The sequence below is a fragment of the Salvelinus namaycush genome, chromosome 24 (assembly GCF_016432855.1).
Source record: "Salvelinus namaycush isolate Seneca chromosome 24, SaNama_1.0, whole genome shotgun sequence".
In the NCBI taxonomy this organism is placed as follows: Eukaryota; Metazoa; Chordata; class Actinopteri; order Salmoniformes; family Salmonidae; genus Salvelinus; species Salvelinus namaycush.
In genome coordinates, this window is record NC_052330.1 from 17877282 (window position 1) to 17905048 (window position 27767).

The following is a 27767-nucleotide window of genomic DNA, read 5'->3' on the forward strand; positions in this document are numbered from 1 at the left end:
GGAAGGAGTTCCTAATGTTTTGTACACTCAACACCATGTGTATTTGGACAGTGAAGCTACATTTTTTAATGTCTCTGCCAACCTTTTGTATTTGAAATAAAAATGTTTCAAATGAGGTGACAGTACAGAATGTCACCTTTTATTTTAAGATATTTTCATACATACACTACCAGTCAAGTTTACACACCTACTCATTCCAGGGTTTTTCTAATTTAAAAAACTTTTCTACATTGTAGAATAATAGTGAAGACATCACAACTATGAAATAAACTTTTCCAACAGTCTTGAATGAGTTCCCACATATAATGAGCATGTGTTGCCTGCTTTTCCTTCACTCCTCGGTCCAACTCATTTCAAATAATCTCAATTGGGTTGAGGTCAGGTCATCTGACGCAGCACTCCATCACTCTCCTTTGTCAACTTATTAGAAGTCAAGTATTGGGACAATTTCAATAATAATGCATTAAAATAGTCAAAATTTCACTATTTGGTCCCATATTCCTAGCACAAAATGACTTCAAGCTTGTGATGCTACAAATTCCTTCGACGCAAACGTTTTGTCCAATAGGAACTGAATGGTGAATTCTGGAGGCATTTTATTTCTGAGTGTTTCTGAACATTTGTTAATTAAGTGAATTTGGTCAAATACTTAGGACTTCAAAATGGAGGGACGATATACATAAAGTGCTTTCATTTACAAATGGTAAAAGAGATATGAAAATACCCTCAAATAAAAGAGAAGACTCATGAAACATTTGATCTCCAATTAAAATCTTTGAGTATAGAGCCACATTTTAAATGTTCGCTTCACACTCCAAATACATATGGTGTTGAGTGTATGCATTTGCACCATGTCAGTGAGGTAAAAATGTGAAAAAGGTGTTACTCATTTTTGACATTGACTGGCCACACACACTAGCCTACTTGGAACACATTCTAAACAGTGACTGGAGTTGAGGTGGAATGCTGGGGACCAGTAGATAAAGGAGAGGGAGATGGTGGGCAGTAGTCTTCAAATGTGTCATCCACGGCTTGAAGAATGTGATGAACTGCATTCAGCAGCAGGATGTCAGTGTTGCAGCTCACAGACAGTTCACTGGAGTAGTTCTTCACTGGAAACACATGGGACACAGACAACCCCACCACCTCTGCTGCTTTCTGCATCTGTTGGAAGAAGCAGAAATGTAACCTCAAAATTGCTAGACCAGTTCTAACCTTCAGAACACACACACACACACACACACACACACACACACACACACACACACACACACACACACACACACACACACACACACAACCTTCTCCTGTAGGATGCGGCCGGTGTAAACAAACTTCACATCCTCTTGGACGGCATGACACACTTGGTCCACATGGGTCAACAGAACCACCTGGGGGATGTCTGGTGGGGACAGAGAGAGACAGAGTTGAGAGTTGCCGTTCTATGGGCATCAAAACTATTTTGTGCAGAGCCCATAGATATATGAAGGACATTACCCATTTTAGCATAGACATTGCCATCGATGGCTTCCACCATTTTAAAGTAGTCCAATGGGTGGGGAATCCTATGGTTGGGAGCGAGCAGCCAATGATCAGAGCATTGTATTTTTCTTAAAAATGATTTCAAGCTATATTATTGCCATCCAGTGGCCACAATAAATTAAATTACAAGATTTGATTCGGGTCTCCAGCACTGCAGGTAGCGGTAAATCACCAAATTAGCTTTACACTTTTTTCAAACACTAAAGAAAAAGGAAATTGACTACTTTAAAATGGAGGGGGCCTCAATGGCTCTGCCCATGCGGTCACAGATGCCATAATGGCACAGATACACAGATGTGATCTCCATCTACCTCTATGGTAGAGGCAGAAATGTGTCTCAATCCCAAATTAATAGGAATGATAGACACCGCTAAATCATTTTAGGTTAATGTATGAGGTCTGTAAACTTCTAACAAATTCAATCAATTCTAACCGAACACTGTATTCCATATTTAAGCCATTGAAAAATGACCTAGTTTTATAATTGACATCTCACCAAGGTCTGACAGCTCAGAATGGAATCTCCTCATTGTAGTTTGCTGGCCCTCACTGTAGGTTAACACTTGGCAGGCATCCAGCACAAACACCGCACAATGGATTTTATCATTCATCGATGGCTCAGGTCTGTAGCCTGCACACTTGGCATCAATGGGGGCTTCACTTTGAAACTGGGAATCACGTGCATAGAAATATAATGAATAGAATGGGCATCCCCATTCAATTGCCAGGGTCAGAGGTTCCAAGCCTGTTCTATTCATTCTATTGCTATGATCACTTGCACATAAAAGGCAGACGGATCAACAAAAATGAATGAAAAGACACATTTCCAAGATAACGATGTCTGGAGTGTGAATATAACATATGTGTATTGGGCCATATATATGTATGTATGTATGTATGTATGTATGTATGTATGTATGTATGTATGTATGTATGTATGTATGTATACCTTGTATCCCTCGGGGGCGTGCCCGTTGATGACAGCCAGTGCGTCTGGGAGGGTCAGGCCAGTCGTCTCACCGTCCCCCAGAGCCAACACATCACACAGGGTCAGAGCTGTGGGCTTCCCCCCTCTCTCTGACCGGATGTCATAGCATTTGAGCTGCATGAAGGGGAGCAGGAAGGGTCAAATCAGATGTACAGTAGATCACAGCATCTACAGCCTGTAGCCTAATATAAATGGATTGATCTTGTATAAAAGATAGATTTTCCTTATGAATAAAAGCTTGAAATGGTTTGTAGGCTACTCAAGCTGTCATTAGGTGTAAAATAGGTTGTCACAACATGATAACAAAAACAGATGAAGAAATGGGACTTGGATGATAGATATAATAATAGGCCTACCCTCTTGGTAAAGCCCTCAGCAGAAATGCCAATATTGGGCAGCAGAACAACTTGCCCATACATCACAGATCTGATAGAGTTAATAAAGCTGGATTTTCCTGACCCAGCAGCAGAACCCTGACCCGCTTCAGAGACTGGCAGGCTGGTTTGAAGGAGACCAGATTCTCCTTCAGAGCATCCCTGTCCCTAGTGACATGAGTTTGAGAGAAGTTATAAATATCATGAAATATTGTTTAGTCATCAGATGTGTTTGCCTTTTTATAGCAAGAAGGCTACAACCAATTTCTTGATTTGTGGGGTAAATATTTGGTCATTGAAAATGTGACCTTGCTTATAAGTTGACTGTATAAATGACCATATCAATCTTGTTCTCTAAAATATTAGAAATAATGCATAGCCTACTTCTCAGTCCATGCCAGGATCCTCCAAGGGCCGGTAAGCAGCACACTCCCAACATCTTAGGACAGTGAACAGTAGGCTACATCAGCGACATCATAGTCCATGTATGGTACAGTAGTTACTGGCTATAATTAAGCCATCGGTTACCTTCAGAATTCCCTTTATAAACTCATTAACTTAAAAACAGTGGGGTAGGGGGATTGAAGTAGTGTTGGCTGAGAACAAAATAACAGTGATCACCGACGTACCTAGCCCTTGATCATGACTTAGTTCAATTACATACCTACGTGCCATCTTCTCATTGGTTATACCCACGTGGGTGATTGAAAGTCGAACTGTTTGCCAGTTGTCGTGGTAATACTATGAAAGTTTAGATGCCAATCACCATATAAGTTAAATGATGAAAAAGCCTGGAAGGAGGAGAGGACTAGAAACGATTCGGTTGGCCGTTTTATGTGTGGATTAATTGTCGGAGTAGAGGACCTTGTGCATTTCAGGTAAAAGAACAACAATGTTTATATCCCAGGACAAATTAGCTAGCAACAGCAAGCGGGCTAAATAGGACAAATTAGCTAGCAAGTGCAAGCTAACTAGCTAAATTGCCATAAATGTTTAATGCTTTTCGACCTTTACCCAAATTAATGTAATTGGTTCAGAGTTTGTTTTGATATTTTAACCTGCTTGTCGTGATCGCGTTTGGTGTAGGGGGGCAAAATATATTTATGCACGATGGCGCAATAAATAAACCAGCCGGTTTGGGTTCCGTGTAACGCGTTGTTTGCGGTATGATATTGGAAGCATAAGGACCTTATCTTTCATATCAGCGAGAAATCATTTTCAAAAAACTAAAAGGTTAAATTGATAAACACCTTGTGTTAATGTTCCCACACAGCCATATCTCCGTGTTACAGCGCTTGTGTATGGAAGACAACATGCCAGCTATCTAGCATGCGCCTAATGTAACAGTATAACTTTAGTACGTCCCCTCGCCCCGACCCGGGCGCGAACCAGGGACCCTCTGCACACATCAACAACGGTCGCCCACGAAGCATCGTTATCCATCGCTCCACAAAGGCCGCGGCCCTTGCAGAGCAAGGTGCAACCCTACTTCAGGTCTCAGAGCAAGTGACGTAACTGATTGAAACGCTAGTAGCGCGTACCCGCTAACTAGCTAGCCATTTCACATCCGTTACACTAACACCTGTGTAAACTAACTCGGGAAGTGTATCAGAAATGTAGTCAGATGGAGGCACCCATCTGTACGGATTTGGGCACTGCTACAGTAAGTGTACCTTTTTTAGTTGAAGGATTATTTATTGCCGGTGTAAAATATGGGCCATATGTTACGAAAGCCATATCGCAAACAATGATTGACGTTTCTAAACCTTAAAACACAGTTAACATGAGGCGTGTTAACATGAGGCGGTCGTGGGCAAACCAAATATAACGGCTGAGAACTCTATGGAGAAGGCAGAATGCCGCCTAGAGTTTGAGCGTCAGACTCACCTTGAACACGTTGCAATTCCACCTCCACAAATGCTGTATGTTTACCTTCAACCCACTCAGTTCGTGTGTAACTCTCATCAGATGCAAGGTTTAACTTCAGCAAATAGTCAAAGTCATGAATCATATGCAATGTTAGGCACCCACCAAATGATAACATGTCTGGCTTACAAACTACTGCATTTGAACAATCCTGTGGTGAATATTTGGATACACTATGCGGACTTAGCTCAAAGAGAAATGCATCCCCATCCTCTTGTTTCACTTTAGGAGGTTTGCTTAGGTAGCCCCCTCTTACCGACCCTGACTCTAAATACACCAAAAGTATGAATCTTCCAACTTTGTCGAATTTGGAGAATATGGTTGTCAATTGAAATCCATGGTGGGTTCCCTTGTAGAGCATGTGAAGCCGGATAGGTTCTGGAAAGAGCTTCATCAGCTGCATTTCTCTTTCCAAATCCAATGCAGGCACGATGGAGGCCATCAAGGAATAATAATCTCGAAAAAACGTTGCCAACTCCTTTTAGGCTGGCTTCACAAATGTTGCCTTTGTGGCTCAAAGTAGACTAGAGCGCAAGGTAGTTGTGGAAAATGTCCGTCCCAAAGCACTCGCTATGAAACGAAACTACTACTTCTTCTTCTATGATGAGGTTTAACGGCAGTCCAATAAATGTTGCATTACCGCCACCTACTAGACTGGAGTGTACCTCCCTTATACTTTGCATTAAAAAATCAAATAAAGAATACAACAAATACGCCACACTCACAAAAAAAAAATATAAAAATAATAAACACCATACTCCATTATTTAAATATTTTGTCCTACTTCAGGCCAACAGCCTGAAAGAATGGGACAACCACGTAACACACTTTGTAACTCTTCTGATGTAAAGTCTCGGAACACCCAAATACCTCTCTGCATCTGCCACCACCTCTATTTTCTGCGACTTACGTTCCATCCCTACAGTACAGTTGATAACAATTGCTATAAATGCCAAAAATCCAATCTTGCTGAAACATATCACTTGTTGCCCTATCCCTCTGTACTGGTACAGATCTTCTATTCACACCACTCCTCTCAGGATCCCTCCCCCTTGACCCATCTTCCTCTACTTTCTTCACTGCCTCAGCATATGACAACTTCTGCACTACTCTAACTCTGGAAACCTCAACCTGACCTTTCTTGCACGGGACATTTCTGATCCCCAGCCCCATGGGCACGCCTACAATTAACGAATACCACTACTTTCCCCAATGCTACACATTCCTTTGTCTCATGCCCTTCTGCACACTTCTCACATCTAGGAACTTCCCTCCTACACACTGGTGCCACACGCCAAATAAGCTTGACACATGTAACAACTTAATGTATTTGGCATAAAAGCTCGTACAGGATAACTTATATATCCTTACATCAATTTTTCAGGCAAAGACTCAACATCAAAACTCATAAGAACAGACAATGACTCTTCTGTTTCTCCACTCACGCCACTCTGTCTGCGTCGCACCAATCGACGAGCATCAAACACCGGGACTCTTCCCCTTCAGTTGGTCAGCTTTCACATTTACCTCTACCCCAGTAATCACTCCTTTCAATGGTTCCCTTCACATCTCTTGCCCCCATTTGTTTAACACGGAGCGCCTGCTCCCTCTGACCAGCAGAAACACAAACAATTATCACAACTCCACTTCTGGTTACCCTCACTGATTACACAGCACCCAACTCTGTTTTAACCCACCCTGAAACAACAAATGGATCAGCCAAAAGGCAAGGGTCCACTTTTTCCCAAAACTTCACTCCTACTGTCACATATCCATCTTTATCCTGACCCTCAGTGCAAGCCTTGGGCTCCGAGAACTTCACCACACCTACGACACTTTTCCCTCATTCACTTCCATTTCTCCTCCTGTCTTCTTCAAAGAACTTATAGGGGTTCCCCCACAGTTTCAATTTGGAGAACCCCTAAAGGATACTCCAGGAACCTTATATTTTTTTAGAGTGTAGTACCTGGAGAGAGATGGATGGAGGTACTGAATGATCTTGAAAGAGAGAGCAAGAGAGTTAACATCTACATTTTTGATTATTGAAGACTATAAGGGTGCCTTGCAATCAGACAAATTGATGCGTAAAAGATAAAGCAACTCAATGGTTTTCATTTTGGTTTGAAGATAGACTTACTCTGTAGTTCAAGTTGTATCTTCATGTACAGTACCACTAGTGCAAGGGCTTCTTTATTTTTTTTACTATTTTCTACATTGTAGAATAATAGTGAAGACATCAAACTGTGAAATAACACATGGAATCATGTAGTAACCAAAACAGTGTTAAACAAATCAAAATATATTTTATATTTGAGATTCTTTAAAGTAGCCACCCTTTGCCTTGATGACAGCTTTGCACACTCTTGGCATTTTCTCAACCACCTTCATAAGGTAATCACCTGGAATGCTTTTCAATTAACAGCTGTGCCTTGTTAAAAGTACATTTAAAAAAATTCTTTCCTTAATGCGTTTGAGCCAATCAGTTGTTGTGACATGGTAGGGTTGGTATAGAGAAGATAGCACTATTTGGTAAAATAGTTATGCAATGCCCAATTCCAATGTGTGAAGTGCCCCTTACACTTTCTCTATTTTTCCACAAAAAGCACCTGGAAACACCTGGATGATCATCAAGACTCTTGGAAGAATGTTCTATGGACAGATAAGTCGAAAGTGAAATGTAGCAATCTCAAATTTGTCCTTTAAATGTTTTGATTGATAAACATTATTTTATTTTAAATCTCATTGTAAAGGCTAGCCATTGTTATATTACATGTACTCCTGTCTGATATTCCTGCATTTGAAAAACACGTAATAATTGGTCACAAAACACACACACTCCATTCCAGCACAGTGTATGGAGATATTGCATATTGCAGGAGAATTGGTGTGCCTTCCCAGAATTGAGTTGTGTTATATTCTACCAGATTAATTTAAAAAAAATAAACTATTTGTGTAGGTGTATGTATGTATGTACACTGCTCAAAAAAATTAAGGGAACACTAAAATAACACATCCTAGATCTGAATGAATGAAATATTCTTATTAAATACTTTTTTCTTTACATAGTTGAATGTGCTGACAACAAAATCACACAAAAATTATCAATGGAAATCAAATTTATCAACCCATGGAGGTCTGGATTTGGAGTCACACTCAAAATTAAAGTGGAAAACCACACTACAGGCTGATCCAACTTTGATGTAATGTCCTTAAAACAAGTCAAAATGAGGCTCAGTAGTGTGTGTGGCCTCCACGTGCCTGTATGACCTCCCTACAACGCCTGGGCATGCTCCTGATGAGGTGGCGGATGGTCTCCTGAGGGATCTCCTCCCAGACCTGGACTAAAGCATCCGCCAACTCCTGGACAGTCTGTGGTGCAACGTGGCGTTGGTGGATGGAGCGAGACATGATGTCCCAGATGTGCTCAATTGGATTCAGGTCTGGGGAACGGGCGGGCCAGTCCATAGCATCAATGCCTTCCTCTTGCAGGAACTGCTGACACACTCCAGCCACATGAGGTCTAGCATTGTCTTGCATTAGGAGGAACCCAGGGCCAACCGCACCAGCATATGGTCTCACAAGGGGTCTGAGGATCTCATCTCGGTACCTAATGGCAGTCAGGCTACCTCTGGCGAGCACATGGAGGGCTGTGCGGCCCCTCAAAGAAATGCCACCCCACACCATGACTGACCCACCGCCAAACCGGTCATGCTGGAGGATGTTGCAGGCAGCAGAACGTTCTCCACGGCGTCTCCAGACTGTCACGTGCTCAGTGTGAACCTGCTTTCATCTGTGAAGAGCACAGGGCGCCAGTGGCGAATTTGCCAATCTTGGTGTTCTCTGGCAAATGCCAAACGTCCTGCACGGTGTTGGGCTGTAAGCACAACCCCCACCTGTGGACGTCGGGCCCTCATACCACCCTCATGGAGTCTGTTTCTGACCGTTTGAGCAGACACATGCACATTTGTGGCCTGCTGGAGGACATTTTGCAGGGCTCTGGCAGTGCTCCTCCTGCTCCTCCTTGCACAAAGGCGGAGGTAGCGGTCCTGCTGCTGGGTTGTTGGCCTCCTACGGCCTCCTCCACGTCTCCTGATGTACTGGCCTGTCTCCTGGTAGCGCCTCCATGCTCTGGACACTACGCTGACAGACACAGCAAACCTTCTTGCCACAGCTTGCATTGATGTGCCATCCTGGATGAGCTGCACTACCTGAGCCACTTGTGTGGGTTGTAGACTCAGTCTCATGCTACCACTAGAGTGAAAGCACCGCCAGCATTCAAAAGTGACCAAAACATCAGCCAGGAAGCATAGGAACTGAGAAGTGGTCTGTGGTCACCACCTAGAGAACCACTCCTTTATTGGGGGTGTCTTGCTAATTGCCTATAATTTCCACCTTTTGTCTATTCCATTTGCACAACAGCATGTGAAATTTATTGTCAATCAGTGTTGCTTCCTAAGTGGACAGTTTGATTTCACAGAAGTGTGATTGACTTGGAGTTACATTGTGTTGTTTAAGTGTTCCCTTTATTTTTTTGAGCAGTGTATGCATGCATGCATGTACAGTTGAAGTCGGATGTTTACATACACCTTAGCCAAATACATTTAAACTCAGTTTCACAATTCCTGACATTAAATCCTAGTAAAAATTCCCTGTCTTAGGTCAGTCAGGATCACCACTTTATTTTAAGAATGTGAAATGTCAGAATAATAGCAGAGAATTATTTATTACAGCTTTTATTTCTTTCATCACATTCCCATTGGGTCAGAAGTTTACATACTCAATTAGTATTTGGTAGCATTGCCTTTAAATTGTTTAATTTGGGTCAAACGTTTCGGGTAGCCTTCCACAAGCTTCCCACAATAAGTTGGGTGAATTTTGTCCCATTCCTCCTGACAGAGCTGGTGTAACTGAGTCAGGTTTGAAGGCCTCCTTGCTCGCACACGCTTTTTCAGTTCTGCCCACAAATTTTCCATAGGATTGAGGTCAGGGCTTTGTGACGGCCACTCCAATACCTTGACTTTGTTGTCCTTAAGCCATTTTGCCACAACTTTGGAAGTATGCTTGGGGTCACTTACTGACGTCTTGAGATGTTGCTTCAACATATCCACATAATTTTCCATTCTTATGATGCCATCTATTTTGTGAAGTGCACCAGTCCCTCCTGCTGCAAAGCACCCCCACAACATGATGCTGCCACCCCCGTGCTTCACGGTTGGGATGGTGTTCTTCGGCTTGCAAGCCTCCACCTTTTTCCGCCAAACATAATGGTCGTTATGACCAAACAGTTCTATTTTTGTTTCATCAGATGTTGGAGATTTTCCAGTCATCGGATGATTTTCAGTAACCTATACTGTTCTCTTTGAAGTAGAAAGAATAATCAATATAAGCTTAAATATTAGACATATGTAAGCAGAATGGAGACTGGGCCTGTGTGAGTGTCCAGGCTAGATCAACATCAAATTGACCATTGGACATGTAAAAAAACAGAACGTAAGCAGAATTTGTGTAGATGAGGCAAGGTAAACTAACAAGACGTGACTGGTCTGGGCCATATCTGATCTTGTGAAGGCTACTGGACACGCACACAAGTTAACCATACATTGATAATATAGGTCTGAACTTGTAAAGACCTTTGGACAGAAACATTAGCTAAGGGGTATGCATGACATGCCACCAATAGAATCTATGCCCCAATATCTGAGCCAATAAGAGAATGGAAACTATGTAACTGTCACGGTCGTTCTCCTCCTCGTCTGAGGAGGTGCATGGATCGGACCAATACGCAGCGTGATATGAATACATCTTTTTAATAGTGAAGATGAAACACGAAACAAAACACTTTGACACACTAACAAAAACAACAGACGACCGTGAAGCTACAAACGTTAGTGCATACACAAGCTACAAACGTTAAACATAGACAATTACCCACAAACACCTAAAGCCTATGGCTGCCTTAAATATGGCTCCCAATCAGAGACAACAATAAACAGCTGTCTCTGATTGAGAACCAAACCAGGCAACCATATACTTTCCTAAACACCTACACTGAACACAACCCCATACATACTACAAACCCCCCTAAACAATACACACACCCTAAACTAGACAAAACACACAAACATCCCCCATGTCACACCCTGACCTAACTAAACTAATAAAGAAAATCAATATAACAAAGGCCAGGGTGTGACAGTACCCCCCCCCCCCAAAGGTGCGGACTCCGGCCGCAAAACCTGACACAGAAGGGGAGGGTCCGGGTGGGCCTTCCTATGGTGGCGGCTCGGGTGCGGGACGTGGACCCCCCTCCACCATAGTCACTACCCGCTTTGGTGGCGCCTCTGGAACGGCGAGTCCCGGACTGAATACCATCCCATAGGGCGCCACTGGACTGAGGGGCAGCTCCGGACTGAGGGGCAGCTCCGGACTGAGGGGCAGCTCCGGACTGGTAGATGGCTCTGGCGGATCCTGGCTGACTGACGGCTCTGGCGGATCCTGGCTGGCTGGCTCTGGCGGATCCTGGCTGGCGGACGGCTCTGGCGGATCCTGGCTGGCGGACGGCTCTGGCGGATCCTGGCTGGCGGACGGCTCTGGCTGGTCATGGCTGGCGGACGGCTCTGGCTGGTAATGGCTGACGGACGGCTCTGGCTGGTCATGGCTGGCGGACGGCTCTGGCGGATCCTGGCTGGCGGACGGCTCTGGCGGATCCTGGCTGGCGGACGGCTCTGGCTGGTCATGGCTGGCGGACGGCTCTGGCTGGTAATGGCTGACGGACGGCTCTGGCTGGTCATGGCTGGCGGACGGCTCTGGCTGGTCATGGCTGGCTGACGGCTCTGGCTGGTCATGGCTGGCTGACGGCTCTGGCTGGTCATGGCTGGCTGACGGCTCTGGCTGGTGGACGGCTCTGGCTGATCCTGTCTGGCGGACGGCTCTGGCTGATCCTGTCTGGCGGACGGCTCTAGCGGCTCGGGACAGACGGGCAGCTCTGACGGCTCGGGACAGACGGGCAGCTCTGACGGCTCGGGACAGACGGGCAGCTCTGACGGCTCGGGACAGACGGGCAGCTCTGACGGCTCGGTACAGACGGCAGACTCTGGCCGGCTGAGGCGCACAGTAGGCCTGGTGCGTGGTACCGGAACTGGAGGTACCGGGCTGAGGACACGCACCTCAAGGCTAGTGCGGGGAGAAGGAACAGGGCATACTGGACCCTGGAGACGCACATTAGGCCTAGTGCGTGGTGCCGGAACTGGTGGTACCGGGCTGGGGACACGCATCTCAGGGCTAGTGCGGGGAGCAGCAACAGGATGCACAGGACTCTGGAGACGCACAGGAGGCTTGGTGCGTGGTGTAGGCACTGGTGGTAATAGGCTGGAGACACGCACCACAGGGCTAGTGCGTGGAGGAGGAACAGGGCTCTGGAGACGCACAGGAAGCCTGGTGCGTGGTGTAGGCACTGGTGGTACTGGGCTGGGGCGGGGAGGTGGCGCCGGAAATACCGGACCGTGCAGGCGTACTGGCTCCCTTGAGCACTGAGCCTGCCCAACCTTACCTGGTTGTATGCTCCCCGTAGCCCGACCAGTGCGGGGAGGTAGAATAACCCGCACTGGGCTGTGTAGGCGAACCGGGGACACCATGCGTAAGGCTGGTGCCATGTATGCCGGCCCGAGGAGACGCACTGGAGACCAGATGCGTTGAGCCGGCTTCATGGCACCTGGCTCAATGCCCAATCTAGCCCTGCCAGTGCGGGGAGGTGGAATAACCCGCACCGGGCTATGCACACGTACAGGAGACACCGTGCGCTCTACCGCATAACACGGTGTCTGCCCGTACTTTCGCGCTCCACGGTAAGCTCGGGGAGTTGGCGCAGGTCTCCTACCTGACTTCGCCACAGTCCCTTGTAGCCTCCCCCCAAGAAATTTTTTGGGCTGACTCACAGGCTTCCTACCGCGTCGTCGTGCTGCCTCCATTCGCCGGTATCCCTCCTCGCACTGTTCCAGAGAATCCCAGGCGGGCTCCGGCATTCGCCCTGGGTCGATCGCCCACCTGTCGATCTCCTCCCACGTAGTATAGTCCAAATCCTGCTCCCATTGCCACAAATCCTGTGTATGTTCCTGCTGCCGCTTGACACGCTGCTTGGTCCCGTTCTGGTGGGTAATTCTGTCACGGTCGTTCTCCTCCTCGTCTGAGAAGGTGCATGGATCGGACCAATACGCAGCGTGATATGAATACATCTTTTTAATAGTGAAGATGAAACACGAAACGAAACACTTTGACACACTAACAAAAACAACAGACGACCGTGAAGCTACAAACGTTAGTGCATACACAAGCTACAAACGTTAAACATAGACAATTACCCACAAACACCTAAAGCCTATGTCTTCCTTAAATATGGCTCCCAATCAGAGACAACAATAAACAGCTGTCTCTGATTGAGAACCAAACCAGGCAACCATAGACTTTCCTAAACACCTACACTGAACACAACCCCATACATACTACAAAACCCCCTAAACAATACACACACCCTAAACTAGACAAAACACACAAACATCCCCCATGTCACACCCTGACCTAACTAAACTAATAAAGAAAATCAATATAACAAAGGCCAGGGTGTGACAGTAACAAAGCAAATGGGGTGATGATGTTATGTAAAGGTAAAAATGTATAAAGGCCAAGCACTAAGAATGAGAAGGCAGTCTTCCATGGAGGTGCTCGGCTTTGTTGCTCTCTGCAATAAAAGTCTAATTGAATTCACAAGCTCCGGTATCTGAATAGTATTTGTTTTAATATTTTCCACAACACAGACCAGAGGACATTTCTCCAAAAAGTGTGATCTTTGTCCCCATGTGCAGTTGCAAACCGTAGTCTGGCTTTTTTTATGGCGGTTTTGGAGCAGTGGCTTCTTCCTTGCTGAGCGGCCTTTCGGGTTATGTCGATATAGGACTCGTTTTACTGTGGATATAGATACTTTTGTACCTGTTTCCTCCAGCATCTTCACAAGGTCCTTTGCTGTTGTTCTGGGATTGACTTGCACTTTTCGCACCAAAGTGCGTTCATCTCTTCTTCTTGAGCGGTATGATGGCTGCGTGGTCCCATGGTGTTTATACTTGCATACTATTGTTTGTACAGACGAACGTGGTACCTTCAGGTGTTTGGAAATTGCTCCCAAGGATGAACCAGACTTGTGGAGGTCTACAATTTTTTTTCTGAGGTCTTGGCTGATTTCTTTTTATTTTCCCATGATATCAAGCAAAGTGGCACTGAGTTTGAAGGTTGGCCTTGAAATACATCCACAGGTACACCTCCAATTGACTTAAATGATGTCAATTAGCCTATCAGAAGCTTCTAAAACCATGACATCATTTTCTGGAATTTTCCAAGTTGTTTAAAGGCACAGTCAACTTAGTGTATATAAACTTCTGACACATTGGATTTGTGATACAGTGAATTTAAAGTGAAATAATCTGTCTGGAAACAATTGTTGGAAGAATTACTTGTGTCATGCACAAAGTCCTAACCGACTTGCCAAAACTATAGTTTGTTAAGAAGAAAATTTGTGGAGTGGTTGAAAAACGAGTTTTAATGACTCCAACCTCAGTGTATGTAAACTTCTGTCCAAAACTGTATGTATTGGGGGTGCTTCCCCTCAGCTGCCTGGGATTACTGGACTGAGTCTTGGCTGGTTACAAGGGGCCTCTATGGCTTCAATATGCAGCTCCAAAAGTATTGGGACAGTGACACATTTTGTGTTGTTTTGGTTGTAATCCAGCCTTTTGGAATGATACAATGACTGACGTTAAAGGGCAGACTGTCAGCTTTAATTTGAGGGTATTGTCATCCATATCGGGTGAACCATTTAGAAATTATAGCACTGTTTGCACATAGTCCCCCTATTTTTACCTCTCTAGGGTAGGTCCCACCTGGCCAACATCCGGTGAAATTGCAGAGCGCCAAATTCAAAATACAGAAATACTCATAATAAACACTCATAAAATATACAAGTGTTATACATCGGCTTAAAGATTAACTCCTTGTTAATCCAGCCGCTGTGTCAGATTTCAAAAATGATTTACGGCGAAAGCATACCATGCGATTATCTGAGGACAGCGCCCCGCTTACAAAAGCATACAAACATTTTCCAGCCAAGTAGATTAGTCACGAAAGTCAGAAATAGCAATAAAATTAATCACTTACGTTTGATCTTCATATGGTTGCACTCACAAGACTCCATGTTAGACAATAAATGTTCGTTTTGTTAGATAAAGTCCCTCTTTATATCCAAAAAAACTCAGTTTTGTTGGCGCATTTTGTTCAGTAATCCACTGGCTCAATGGCGGTCACAACAGGCAGACAAATAGATCCAAATAGTACCGGTAAAGTTCGTAGAAACATGTCAAACGGTGTTTTTTATTAATCCTCAGGGTGTCTTGTCTTTATAATCAATAATATTTCAACCGGACAATAGCGTATTCAATACAAAGGAAAAAGAAGCTCCCGGTCGTGCGCGCAAAAAGCTATTGTTCATTCAAGCGACCACTCAGAAAATGTTGTCTTTCTTACTCATTCTTCAGAATAAAAGCCTGAAACAATGTCTAAAGACTGTTGACATCTAGTGGAAGCCATAGGAACTGCAATCTAGGTCCCATCCATTTATATGGTGGATAGGCTTTCAATGGAAAAACACTCAATTCAAAAGAATGCCACTTCCTGGATGGATTTTCCTCAGGTTTTTGCCTGCCATATCAGTTCTGTTATACACAGACATTATTTTAACAGTTTCGGAAACTTTTGTGTTTTCTATCCAATACTACCATGCATATGCATATCCTAGCTTCTGGGCCTGAGTAACAGGCAGTTTACTTTGGGCACGCTTTTCATCTGGATGTCAAAATACTGCCCCCTACCCTAGAAAGGTTAAGGGGACCAAAAGTATTGGAAGAAATGAACTTATCTTTTTATTAAAGTAGTCAAAAGTTTAGTTTTTGGTCCCATATTCCTAGCATGTGACTCTACAAAATTGTTGGATGCATTTGCTGTTTGTGCCCAATAGAAATGAATGGAAAATTATGTATTCTGTAATTTTTAAGTAACTTTTATCGTAAATAAGAATAGAATAATGTAAAAGTGTTTAGAAACATAATGTGGATGCTACCATGATTACGGATAGTCCTGAATGAATTGTGAATAATGATGAGTGAGAGTTTGATTAGGACCGTCCCTGACAAAAAAACCTTGGTCAACCGAAAGTCGTGTGTTCTTTCGACCAAACGATTGAACTTTTTTAAACTTGCACATTTGTGGCCTGCTGGAGGACATTTTGCAGGGCTCTGGCAGTGCTCCTCCTTGCACAAAGGCGGAGGTAGCGGTCCTGCTGCTGGGTTGTTGCCCTCCTACGGCCTCCTCCACGTCTCCTGATGTACTGGCCTGTCTCCTGGTAGCGCCTCCATGCTCTGGACACTACGCTGACAGACACAGCAAACCTTCTTGCCACAGCTCGCATTGATGTGCCATCCTGGATGAGCTGCACTACCTGAGCCACTTGTGTGGGTTGTAGACTCCGTCTCATGCTACCACTAGAGTGAAAGCACCGCCAGCATTCAAAAGTGACCAAAACATTAGCCAGGAAGCATAGGAACTGAGAAGTGGTCTGTGGTCACCACCTGCAGAAGCACTCCTTTATTGGGGGTGTCTTGCTAATTGCCTATAATTTCCACCTTTTGTCTATTCCATTTGCACAACAGCATGTGAAATTTATTGTCAATCAGTGTTGCTTCCTAAGTGGACAGTTTGATTTCACAGAAGTGTGATTGACTTGGAGTTACATTGTGTTGTTTAAGTGTTCCCTTTATTTTTTTGAGCAGTGTATATGATAAATATTCCCTTACCTTTGATGATCTACATCAGAAAGCACACCAGGAATCCCAGGTCCACAATAAATGTTTGTTTTGTTCGGAAAAATCCGTTATTTATGTCCAAATACCTTCTTTTGTTAGCGCGTCTGGTTTACATATCCAAATGCTAATTCTGGTCAGCGTTATATCGGACAAAAACTTCAAAAAGTTATATTACCGTTCGAAGAAACATTTCAAACTAAGTACACAATCAATCATTATGATGTTTTTAACATATGGCTTCAATAAAGTTCCAACCGGAGTATTCCTTCTTGTCTTCGTGAGCCATGGAACGCAAGTGACTTCCACAAGGAAAAAGCATGATCAGAAAATGGCTGCTTGATAGACACCTGACTGATTCTGCTATCATTCTCTCCCACAACATCATAGAAGTCTCATTATAATTTCTATTGATGGTTGACATCTAGTGGAACCCCTAGGCAGTGCAACATCATGAGTTCTGTTAATCTCACAGACATAATTCAAACAGTTTTAGAAACTTTAGAGTATTTTCTATCCAATACTACTAATAATATGCAAATATTAGCAACTATGACTGAGAAGCAGGCCGTTTGATATCGGCACCTTTCATCCAAGCTACTCAATACTGCCCCTTCAGCCATAAGAAGTTAATCTTGACCCCAAACAACATCTGGCTCAGATGGTTTAGACCCTTTCTTCTTTAAGGTTGCTGCCCCTATCATCGCCAAGCATGTCTTTCCTTTCTGTGGAGGTTCCCATTGCTTGGAAGGCACCCACGGTTTGTCCTTTATTTAAAGGGGGAGATCAAGCTGATACTAACTGTTATAGGCCTATTTCTATTTTGCCCTGTTTATCAAAAGTGTTAGAAAAACTTGTCAATAATCACCTTACTAACTTTCTTGATGTCGATAGTATTCTCTTGAGTATGCAATCTGGTTTCCGCTCAGGTTATGGATGTGTCACTGCAACCTTAAAGGTCCTCAATGATGTCACCATTGCCCTTGATTCTAAGCAATTTTGTGCTGCTATTTTTATTGACTTGGCTAAAGCTTTTGATATGGTAGACCATTCCATTATTGTGGGCCGGCTAAGGAGTATTGGTGTCTCTAAGGGGTCTTTGGGCTGGTTTGCTAACTACCTCTCTCAAAGAGTGCAGTGTATAAAGTCTGAAAATCTGCTGTCTCGGCCACTGCCTGTCACCAAGGGAGTACCCCAAGGCTCTTCTCAATTTACATCAACAACATAGCGCAGGCTAAGTAGGAAGCTCTCTCATCCATTTATATGCAGATGATACAGTCTTATACTCAGCTGGCCCCTCCCCAGATGTTGTGTTAAATGCTCTACAACAAAGCTTTCTTAGTGTCCAACAAGCACTCTCTACCCTTAACCTTGTTCTGAACACCCCCAAAACAAAGGTCATATGGTAAGAATGCCCCTCCTCCCACAGGTGTTATTATTACCTCTGAGGGTTTAGAGCTTGATATAGTCACCTCATACAAGAACTTGGGAGTATGGCTAGATGGTACACTGTCCTTCTCTCAGCACATATCAAAGCTGCAGGCTAAAGTTAAATCTAGACTTGATTTCCTCTTATCGTAATCACTCCTCTTTCATCCCAGCTGCCAAACTAACCCTGATTGAGATGACCATCCTAGATTATGGAGACAGAATTTATAGATCGGCAGGTAAGGGTGCTCTCGAGCGGCTAGATGTTATTTACCATTTCGGCCACCAATGCTCCTTATAGGACACATCACTGCACTTTATACCCGTCGCAAGACCCAATGGTTTATGCTTATTTATAAAACCCTCTTAAGCCTCACTCCCCCCTATCTCAGATATCTACTGCAGCCCTCATCCTCCACATACCACACCCGTTCTGCCAGTCATCCTCCACATACAACACCCATTCTGCCAGTCACATTCTGTTAAAGGTCCCCAAGGCACACACATCCCTGGGTCGCTCCTCTTTTCAGTTCGCTGCAGCTAGTGACTGGAACGAGCTGCAACAAACACTCAAACTGGACAGTTATCTCAATCTCTTTATTCAAAGACTCAATCATGGACACTCTTACTGACAGTTGTGACTGCTTTGTGTGATATATTGTTGTCTCTACCTTCTTGCCCTTTGTGCTGTTGTCTGTGCCCAATAATGTTTGTACCATATTTTGTGCTGCTACCATGTTGAGTTGCTACCATGTTGTTGTCATGTTTTGTTGCTGCCATGCTGTGTTGTTGTCTTAGGTCTCTCTTTATGTAGTGTTGTCTCTCTTGTTGTGATGTGTGTTTTGTCCTATATTTATATTGTATTTATTTTTTATCCCAGGCCCCGCAGGAGGCCTTTTGCCTTTCGGTAGGCCATGAATAAGAATTTGTTCTTAACTGGCTTACCTATGTAACAGTCTCACCAGGCTCGAATTTGACTCTCACAATATTATCTTACATAGAATATCTCAACCGCATGGGATGTTAGGTGAGAAGAACATCTCCAATAAGAATAAACTAAGGTGATGACAACTAGGGTATTAACTTCAGATAGAATGATTATATAGATGTGTTTTATTGTATAAGGATATGCTTTCCCATGCATTAAATTAAATTGAAACAGTAAATGACTCCACAAAGGCAACATACATAAGATTCAAGATGTGTATGATTACATTTTCCCTGTACCACATTAAAATAAATAAAAAATAATAAACCCAATGAGTCATGCACAACCCATGTCCAAATTATTCCAAGCTTGCTTAACCCATTGGAGTGCGTTGGAGCTCATAACAAAATGAAGACACACAAAGTCCAGAAGCACCCCATCGTTGTGGTTACTCACTACTGTTAGATATTCCCTCAGCGAAGTATAGCAGTTCCGTGCAGGTTTCCTCACAATATCCACAGCAAGCACAGCTATCAATGTAGACAGTACTCCTTAGCAGTAACCGATATCCCAAAGAAACCACTACTAAAGGACACCAATTGTCACACCCTGATCTGTTTCACCTGTCTTTGTGATTGTCTCCACCCTCCTCCAGGTGTCGCCCATCTTCCCCATTATCCCCTGTGTATATATACCTGTGTTCTCTGTTTGTCTGCTGCCAGTTCGTCTTGTTTGTCAAGTCAACCAGCGGTTTTGTGTCAGCTCCTGCTTCTCCCCAGTCTCGTTTCTCGCCCTCCTGGTTTTTGACCCTTGCCTGTCCTGACCCTGTACCTGCCTGAATTGAACCTGAGTCTGCCTACCGTTCTGTACTTTTGCCCCTGTTGCTGTAATAAACATTGTTACTTCAACACGGTCTGCATGTCGGTCTTACCTTGATACCTGATAGTACAAGCTGGCCACCCAGCAGACCTGGGCCAGCTGCGCAATGCCATCTCCACCCAGGGAGCCACCATCGGTATGCACGAGGAATTGCTTCATGGCCTTGTGGAGGGGGTCCAAATGTTGGCTGAATGCCATGACCGGGCGTTGGACAGTTCGCTGGAGCAATTCCACGGGTTGTCTGGGAGGCTGCTCACCACGGTGGTAACCCCACTCAGCGACTCAGCTGCTAGCAGCACTGTTTCATCGGTCACTCCACCTTCTCGGGAGCCCCACTTACCTTCTCCAGAACGCTTCAATGGAGAGCCGAGCACATGTCGGGCGTTCCAAGCTCATTGTGCCCTCGTCTTCGAGCTTCAGCACTCCTCCATCCCCTCGGATCGCTCCAAGAAAGCCTACCTCATCACGCTGATGTCCAGTAGGGCTCTCACCTGGGCTACTGCCGTATGGGAACAACAGCCGGCCATATGCGCTAGTCTGGAGGGGTTCGTGGGAGCAGTGAGGAAGGTCTTTGATGCCCCGTTCTCCGGGAGAGAAGCTGCCCGGAAGCTAATCCAGCTTCGGCAGGACTCCCGCAGTATAGCTGATTATGCGGTGGATTTCCACACGTTGGCAGCGGAGAGTGCTTGGAATCAAGAGGCACTGTTCGATATGTTCCTGCACGGTGTCTCAGAGGAGGTCAAGGATGAGCTTGCAGCCCGGGAGTTACCTACGGAGCTCGATTCCCTCATCGCTTCGACCATCCGTATCGATGGGCAATTACTGGAACGACTAAGGGAGAAGAAATTGAATTTCGCTTGCACGCCCAGGGAACCCACCTTGCCTCCGAGTCAATCCCGGAACTCCCGACGGTCTCGTTGCCACGAGAACCCGAGGCTTCCCGGCCTGCCCCGAGGGCTGCCGAAGAAGGCTGAGTCACCGCTTCCTGAGCTTATGCCACTAGGCAGAGCTGGGCTATCGCCAGCGGAACGGCAATACAGGATCGACATGAAGAGTTGTCTGTATTGCGGGACTCTTGGTCATTTCGTGTCCTCTTGTCCTTTAAAGAAACCAGGCTCACCGGTAGGAGCAAGTACTCTGCTAGGCCATATGGAGAACGTTCCTGCTTCCCCTGCTCGCACCCCTTTTCATGCCATTCTGCTGTGGGGAAACCAGTCCAAATCTCTCCGGGTTCTCATTGACTCTGGGGCCAACGAGAGCTTTTTGGACGCTACCCTGGCATCCGAGCTGAACATCCCCACTCAGCCCCTCTCCATTAGAGCGCTGGACGGGCGCTCTATAGGCCGAGTCACCCACCACACCACTCCCATCAACCTACGGGTGTCAGGGAACCACAGCGAGGTAATCCAGTTCCTGCTCATCAAGTCTCCTCTGATTTATACTTTTGTATTTACAGGTGTTCCTATAATGTACAGATATTATAAAAGCAGGTCCGTGAGGTGCAGCGTTCCCAGTCGATCCCGGGGGGGCTGATAACTGGATGTTCGTTCCTGACGCCGTCCGCTCTGCGGTCCTGGAGTGGGCCCACTCCTCCAGGCTTGCCTGCCACCCAGGCGCCCGTCGGACCCTGGCCTTTGTGCGACATCGCTTTTGGTGCCCTACTATGGTCTCTGACGTGTCCGCATTCGTCGCCGCTTGCACGGTGTGTGCACAGAACAAGAATCTTCGGCAAGCTCTGGCTGGTCTCCTCCAACCTCTGCCTGAAGAGACTCTCTTGGGCCAAGAAGCACGAGCAATGGACATTTGACCGGTGGAAATCTGTTCTTTTGGTATGGAGTCCAAATGTGAGATTTTTGGTTCCAACGGCCGTGTCTGTGTGAGACGCGGTGTGGGTGAACAGCTGATCTCATGTGTATTTCCCACTGTAAAGCATGGAGGAGATGTTATGGTGTAAGGATGCTTTGCTGGTGACACTGTCTGTGATTTATTTAGATTTCAAGGCACACTTAACCAGCATGGGTACCACAGCATTCTGCAGCGATACGCCATTCCATCTGGTTTGGGCTTAGTGGGACTATCATTTGTTTTTCAACAGGACAATGACCCAACACACCTCCAGGCTGTGTAAGGGCTATTTTACCAAGGAGAGGGATGGAGTGCTGCATCAGATGACCTGGCATCCACAATCCCCGGACCAAATTGAGATGGTTTGGGATGAGTCAGACCGCAGGGTGAAGGAAAAGCATGGGAACGCCTTCAAGACTGTTGGACAAGCATTTCAGGTGAAGCTGGTTGAGAGAATGCCAAGAATGTGCAAAGCTGTCATCAAGGCAAATGGTGGCTATTTGAAGAATCTCAAATATAAAATTTATTTTGATTTGTTTAACACTTTTTTTGGTTACTACATGATTCCATATGTGTTATTTCATCATTTTGATGTCTTCACTTATTATTCTACAATGTAGAAAATAGTCAAAATAAAGAAAAACCCTTGAATGAGTAGGTGTTCTTTTGTAAAACTTTTGCCCGATAGTGTGTATATATATTTGCTCGACTAAAACAATCTTGGTCGACCAACAGCCTAAACACCAAACAACCTACTAGTCGTCTAATTGGGATCCGCCCTAAATTAGATGCACGAATATCATACCCCCAGGACATGCTAACCTCTCACCATTACAATAACAGGGCAGGTTTAGTATTTGGAGGAGAGCGGGGTTATGATATTTGTGCGTCTGACTTTCTCCCACATACGTGACTTTGTCCCAATACTTTTGGTCCCATAAAATGGGGGGGGGGGGGGGGGGGGGCTTTATACAAAATGTGCTGTAATGTCTAAACGGTTTACCCGATATGGATGAAAACACCCTCAAATTAAAGCTGACGGTGTGCACTTTAACCTCAGTCATTTTATCATTTCAAATCCAAAGTGCTGGAGTACAGAGCCAAAACAACAAAAATTGTCACTGTCCCAATACTTTTGGAGCTCACTGTAGGTGAGTTCTGGATGACTCTGGCACTGGCATTGTGAAGCCTCCAATATGGATGCAATTGAATGGACTATAAGTTTGGCTTTCTAGAGGATTAAATTATGTCCTTACATCCTAGTTACTGTGTGTGTTTGTCTCGTACAGGTTGCAGACCTTACAGCATCGCTCCCTGTGAGCATCATATGAACAGCACCCGTCCTCCCTGTAAAGGTGAGGGGAACACCCCTAACTGTGTGACCCAGTGCAACCCTGGATACCCCTCCTACACGAAGGACAAAAGCTTTGGTAAGAGACCTCACTGTGTACCACTGTTAAATAGCACCTCAGACTTAAACAACGTTGTACGAGTGTATCTAAATGACTTCCAAGCAAAATCTGGTCTGTCACATTATTATAACCTCGCATAATTTCCCATGAAGTAGATCAATAGCCTTCAGCTATATTTTTGGCCTCTGTTTACATCCTGTGTGTTGGTGCTGACCACTCTGTCGCCCCCTGTAGGAAAGTAGACATACTGCGCTCTCTCCAAGGAACAGCAGATCATGTCTGAGCTCTAAAAGAACGGCACGGTAGAGGCTGGAGAGACTATTAGGACACTGCTGATGCGTAAACTGACTAAACAAAACCTTAAATTGACCCTAACCCTAACCGAATTTTCTGAAATTAACGGTCTGTAATTTCCGGTGGAGGCAGCCTTCTCTGTCTGAGGACTTCCTCCTTTACAAGACCGGTGAGACCGTCTCTTATTTTTTTAAATATATATTTTACCTTTATTTAACTAGGCAAGTCAGTTAAGAACAAATTCTTATTTTCAATGATGGCCTAGGAACAGTGTGGTTAACTGCCTTGTTCAGGGGCAGAACGACAGGTTTTTACCTTGTCAGCTCGGGGATTTGATCTTGCAACCGTTCAGTTACTAGTCCAACACTCTAACCACTAGGCTACCTGCCGCCCCAGACATGCATGTTGCAGACATGCACAGACATACAGGTGCCACACACACAACTAGTATAATAAGGACTGCCTGCTCTACAACAAGCTAGAAAGACGTTCCGTCTTTGCGCACATGTATCTACCAATGAGGATGTCCTGCACTCACACACCCAGGAATGTACAGTAAATAAACCCTTTCACAGGACAGATGCTGGGGGGTCATGCCATCAAGATTCTGGGAAAACAACACTCCCTACTGGCTGGTTGCCAAATAATGGAACACAGACTGGGATGAGAATGGTAAGGGTCAGTGGCGACCTGTCATTCAGGGTTTTTAGCCCCACATTTTTAGCAAAACATTTTTGGGTGGGCTTGCCTGTTTTGCATGTGTCACGTTCGTCATATGAATCGGACCAAGGTGCAGCGTGGTATGCGTACATTCTTCTTTATTAAAGAACAAACTAACAAAACGAACGAAACGTGAAGCTATATGAAATAGTGCAGACAGGCAACTAAACATAGAATAAGAACCCACAAACACCAAAGGGGAAATGGCTACCTAAATATGATCCCCAATCAGAGACAACGACAAACAGCTGCCTCTGACTGGGAACCATATCAGGCCACCATAAACATACAAATACCTAGACCTACAAAACCCTAGACATACAAAAACCCTAGACAATACAAAACCCCTAGACAATACAAAAACTAGCATATCCACCCTAGTCACACCCTGACCTAACCAAAATATAAAGAAAACAGAGATATCTCAGGTCAGGGCGTGACAGCATGTTATTTTGGCATTAACACTTGTCACATATTAGTTTAGAAACAATGTAATTTTTTTAATATATCATTGACTTAATAAAGCCACATACAAACATGGTCTCTTTTTAGTTTTCTTGAGTATGGCAGCTCCAAAATGCAGGTGTTTCAGCCTAGCTCAGTGCTTTCTGTGGTGGTGGGGCAAGCCAGCAGAAAATACAGAACATTGCACTGTGATTGGCTCAGTGTTCTGTCACTCATGGGGACTTTACATCACTGCCAAGTATAAGAGCAGACCTTGAAAATTCGAGCCCTTTGGCTGCTGCCATAGAAGTGCCCATCCAAGAAGACTCAAGGTCATTGGCCACAGATAAAAGGACGTCAAATCATGTTATATGTACAGTAGCTTTGATTGGACTGATCATGTCAACATCATACTTTCACCATCTTAGCTAGCAGTCATCATCATGAATCAAGTCGACAATCTACAGGCAAATACTTTTTCATCCTTGTCATTTGAAGAGAAAAAATGGAGAGAAACTATAGATAAAACCTATCGGGGCTCATCGGCCATTGGACATAAACATTACACAACAAGTTGGAAATCGCAAATTCAATGAGTGGTTAGGAAGGAATCAATGGCTGTGTGGTACCAAATCTGGGATTAAGGGGCTCTTTTCCAAGTTAAAATGTAAACATCAAATATTGTAAGCGCTTTCATTGTGTGCTTATATGCCCCCTTTATTTATCCTACGGTTCCAACTTGGTGAACAGTAAGAACTGTGGGTTAACTAGGAACAGGGTGTTAACTGCCTTGTTCAGGGGCAGAACGACAGGTTTTTACCTTGTCAGCTCGGGGATTTGATCTTGCAACCGTTCAGTTACTAGTCCAACACTCTAACCACTAGGCTACCTGTCGCCCCCTTTATTTATCCTACGTTCTAACTTGGTGAACAGTAAGAACTGTGGGTTAACTAGGAACAGTGGGTTAACTGCCTTGTTCAGGGGCAGAACGACAGGTTTTTACCTTGTCAGCTCGGGGATTTGGTCTTGCAACAGTTCAGTTACTAGTCCAACACTCTAACCACTAGGCTACCTGCCGCCCCTGTAAGAACTGTAAGAACGGCCCATGTTCTGTATTCTGTCGTTGTACATTTCAGAAGTGTTAAACAAATAGTTATATTGACTAACGTTACGGCCGTCCTAGCTCACTCATTGTCTTGATCAAAATTACGGATTGCCTCTTATCCACTTGTCATCCCCTTATGCCATAGTTTGTACATCTCAATTGTCATTAGAAACCACATTTGTTTAAGCAAGTCAGCCATATCAGCTATGTTTTTTTTAAAGGCAGTAAATGAGGCTGAATGAACTGTTTAGCTGCCAGACAAGGCTCTGCTGATAGCCAGGTGTAGCAGTGGTAATATGTTAGGGCCTACAAAAAGCTGTCCCAACAGCAGTCCTAACAGTTTGTGGGCACCGTTTGTCACCGTTATAGTGCAATTAATGTATTGTTTAGTGTTGTGTTGTGCCTTTGCTGGCATGCATTCCACCTGTTTATTTTTTGCCCCACCAAGATTTACATGCTAAAATCACCACTGGTAAGGGCTAATAGTACACGCCATTGTGGTCCATCATTGGAAACCTAAATGTCAAAGTGGCTGCTTTTTGAAGGGTCATACTGTTAAATGGTATTGCTCCATTTATAGTAGCACCAACTATGTTACTACGCAGCCTACAATAAAACATTGTAAGTCTTGTAAAAAAACTTGTCAACCCGCTTGCTCTTACTGATCTGTATTCTCTTTAGAAGGGTTCTTCAAGATCCTGCAGGGAAAGGACGAGTGTGGCATCGAATCAGAGATAGTGGCTGGGATCCCACGACTTAAGGAGTTCAGGCTTATCCCCAGGACTGGGGTCGACTCAGAACTGTGGTCCATTTAAAATAAAATTGTCTTCAGTTTATGAAGTGGAAATAATAAAACATTCAGTATTTTTTACTCTTGTGTGTAAAACCTAGGAATATCTTTGGAACAAGTAGACATTTTATTGAAATACATATTTTTTTTTACATTTTCATATTTCCAATGATCAGAAGCTAGCTGTTAAGTACAAAACAATAGTTTGTTCTACATTTTTATATTGCAATGACTATTATGTTGACTGTACTCCAATGGCGAGTTGTTTAAAATAACCTAAGAGGCATTAGGAGGTTTCGACAAAAACTGAGTTAATGACATTTGAAACAGAGCGGGAAAAAAATAACAATGGTGAAAGATAGCCGGAGTTGATTTTTGGAGCTTTAAAAAAAAAGTGTATAGCCCTGACAGTATCTAGAAAAATAACCAACCTATGAACCCCATTTAAATCCATGAGAAAGCTCACAGTACCATTTAAAGACATACATAGACATTACAAACATCTTCTAATGACCTATGTTGGGGAAGTAAAGCGTTACTTATTCAGAAAAGATTTCACCACCGTTTCCATGATCCGATCTGGACTTGTTTCCTCATTTGGTCCTCCGGCGAGCGGAGAAAGCTATTTGGAGAATTGTCACGACAGCTGTCCATAAAAATTGATAGAGGGCGCACCTCTGATCTTTGCCATTGATCGCTTCTGTGATAGCAAAACCAGTAGAGGGCTTCACCGTCTCGTGGCCAATGTGCGCTCTATGCAATGGTCGCACTGGCGGCATATTGTGAATGAAAAGGAAATACAGAGATTTTGCTTATATAATAGGCTCGGTTGTGCAACAACATCCATTTCATTGGATGACATAAATAGGTAATTCCTATGTTTCTACCTTTTATTTTTCATTAGTTTAACTTTCCCAATGCGAGGGAATTTATCTGACAGCACTCTCTTAAAATTATTTCCCTGTTCCAAATTATCCATCTTCATGAAATGATTCAACAAATAGCATGGTCTACTCGTAGTTTTGTATGTATGCCTATTGCCTATGCATATAGACTATAAATTACCATTGCGCATTGTTTAGACAGACTTTCAATTTTATAATCAGTGCGCTGGAATATGGCTGCAGTTTGTGGATTATCAATTTGTACAATGTGTTTTCTATCAAGCCAAAGGAGGACACATGGAATTATTGAT

The 27767-nt window shown here is 44.3% G+C and overlaps 2 protein-coding genes across 6 annotated transcripts in view; one reads left to right on the top strand and one right to left on the bottom strand.

Moving 5' to 3' along the window:
- Positions 1–238: 238 nt before the first annotated feature.
- LOC120019039 (interferon-induced protein 44-like) lies at positions 239–5687 on the bottom strand. 5 transcript variants are annotated; one of them, XM_038962259.1, is made up of 7 exons: positions 4792–5685; positions 3289–3343; positions 2887–3072; positions 2492–2644; positions 2039–2210; positions 1302–1402; positions 239–1164 (listed from the first exon to the last, which is right to left on the bottom strand). In XM_038962259.1, the coding sequence occupies exons 3-7, from the start codon at positions 2947–2949 to the stop codon at positions 937–939; spliced, it is 717 nt and encodes a 238-aa protein (XP_038818187.1). In that variant the 5' UTR covers positions 2950–3072; positions 3289–3343; positions 4792–5685; the 3' UTR covers positions 239–936. The 5 variants fall into 5 exon arrangements, with proteins under 5 accessions (XP_038818187.1, XP_038818186.1, XP_038818185.1 ...); XM_038962258.1 differs by having other exon boundaries at positions 2887–3343; XM_038962257.1 differs by lacking the exon at positions 4792–5685 and having other exon boundaries at positions 3289–3663.
- LOC120019038 (phospholipase ABHD3-like) overlaps positions 3740–27767 on the top strand; it is a 39396-nt gene continuing 15368 nt past the window's right edge. The window contains exons 1-3 of the mRNA XM_038962253.1: positions 3740–3782; positions 7434–7507; positions 23097–23237. Coding sequence (XP_038818181.1) covers positions 23135–23237 — 103 coding nt within the window. The 5' untranslated portion in view covers positions 3740–3782; positions 7434–7507; positions 23097–23134. The remainder of the gene's footprint in view (positions 3783–7433; positions 7508–23096; positions 23238–27767) is intronic.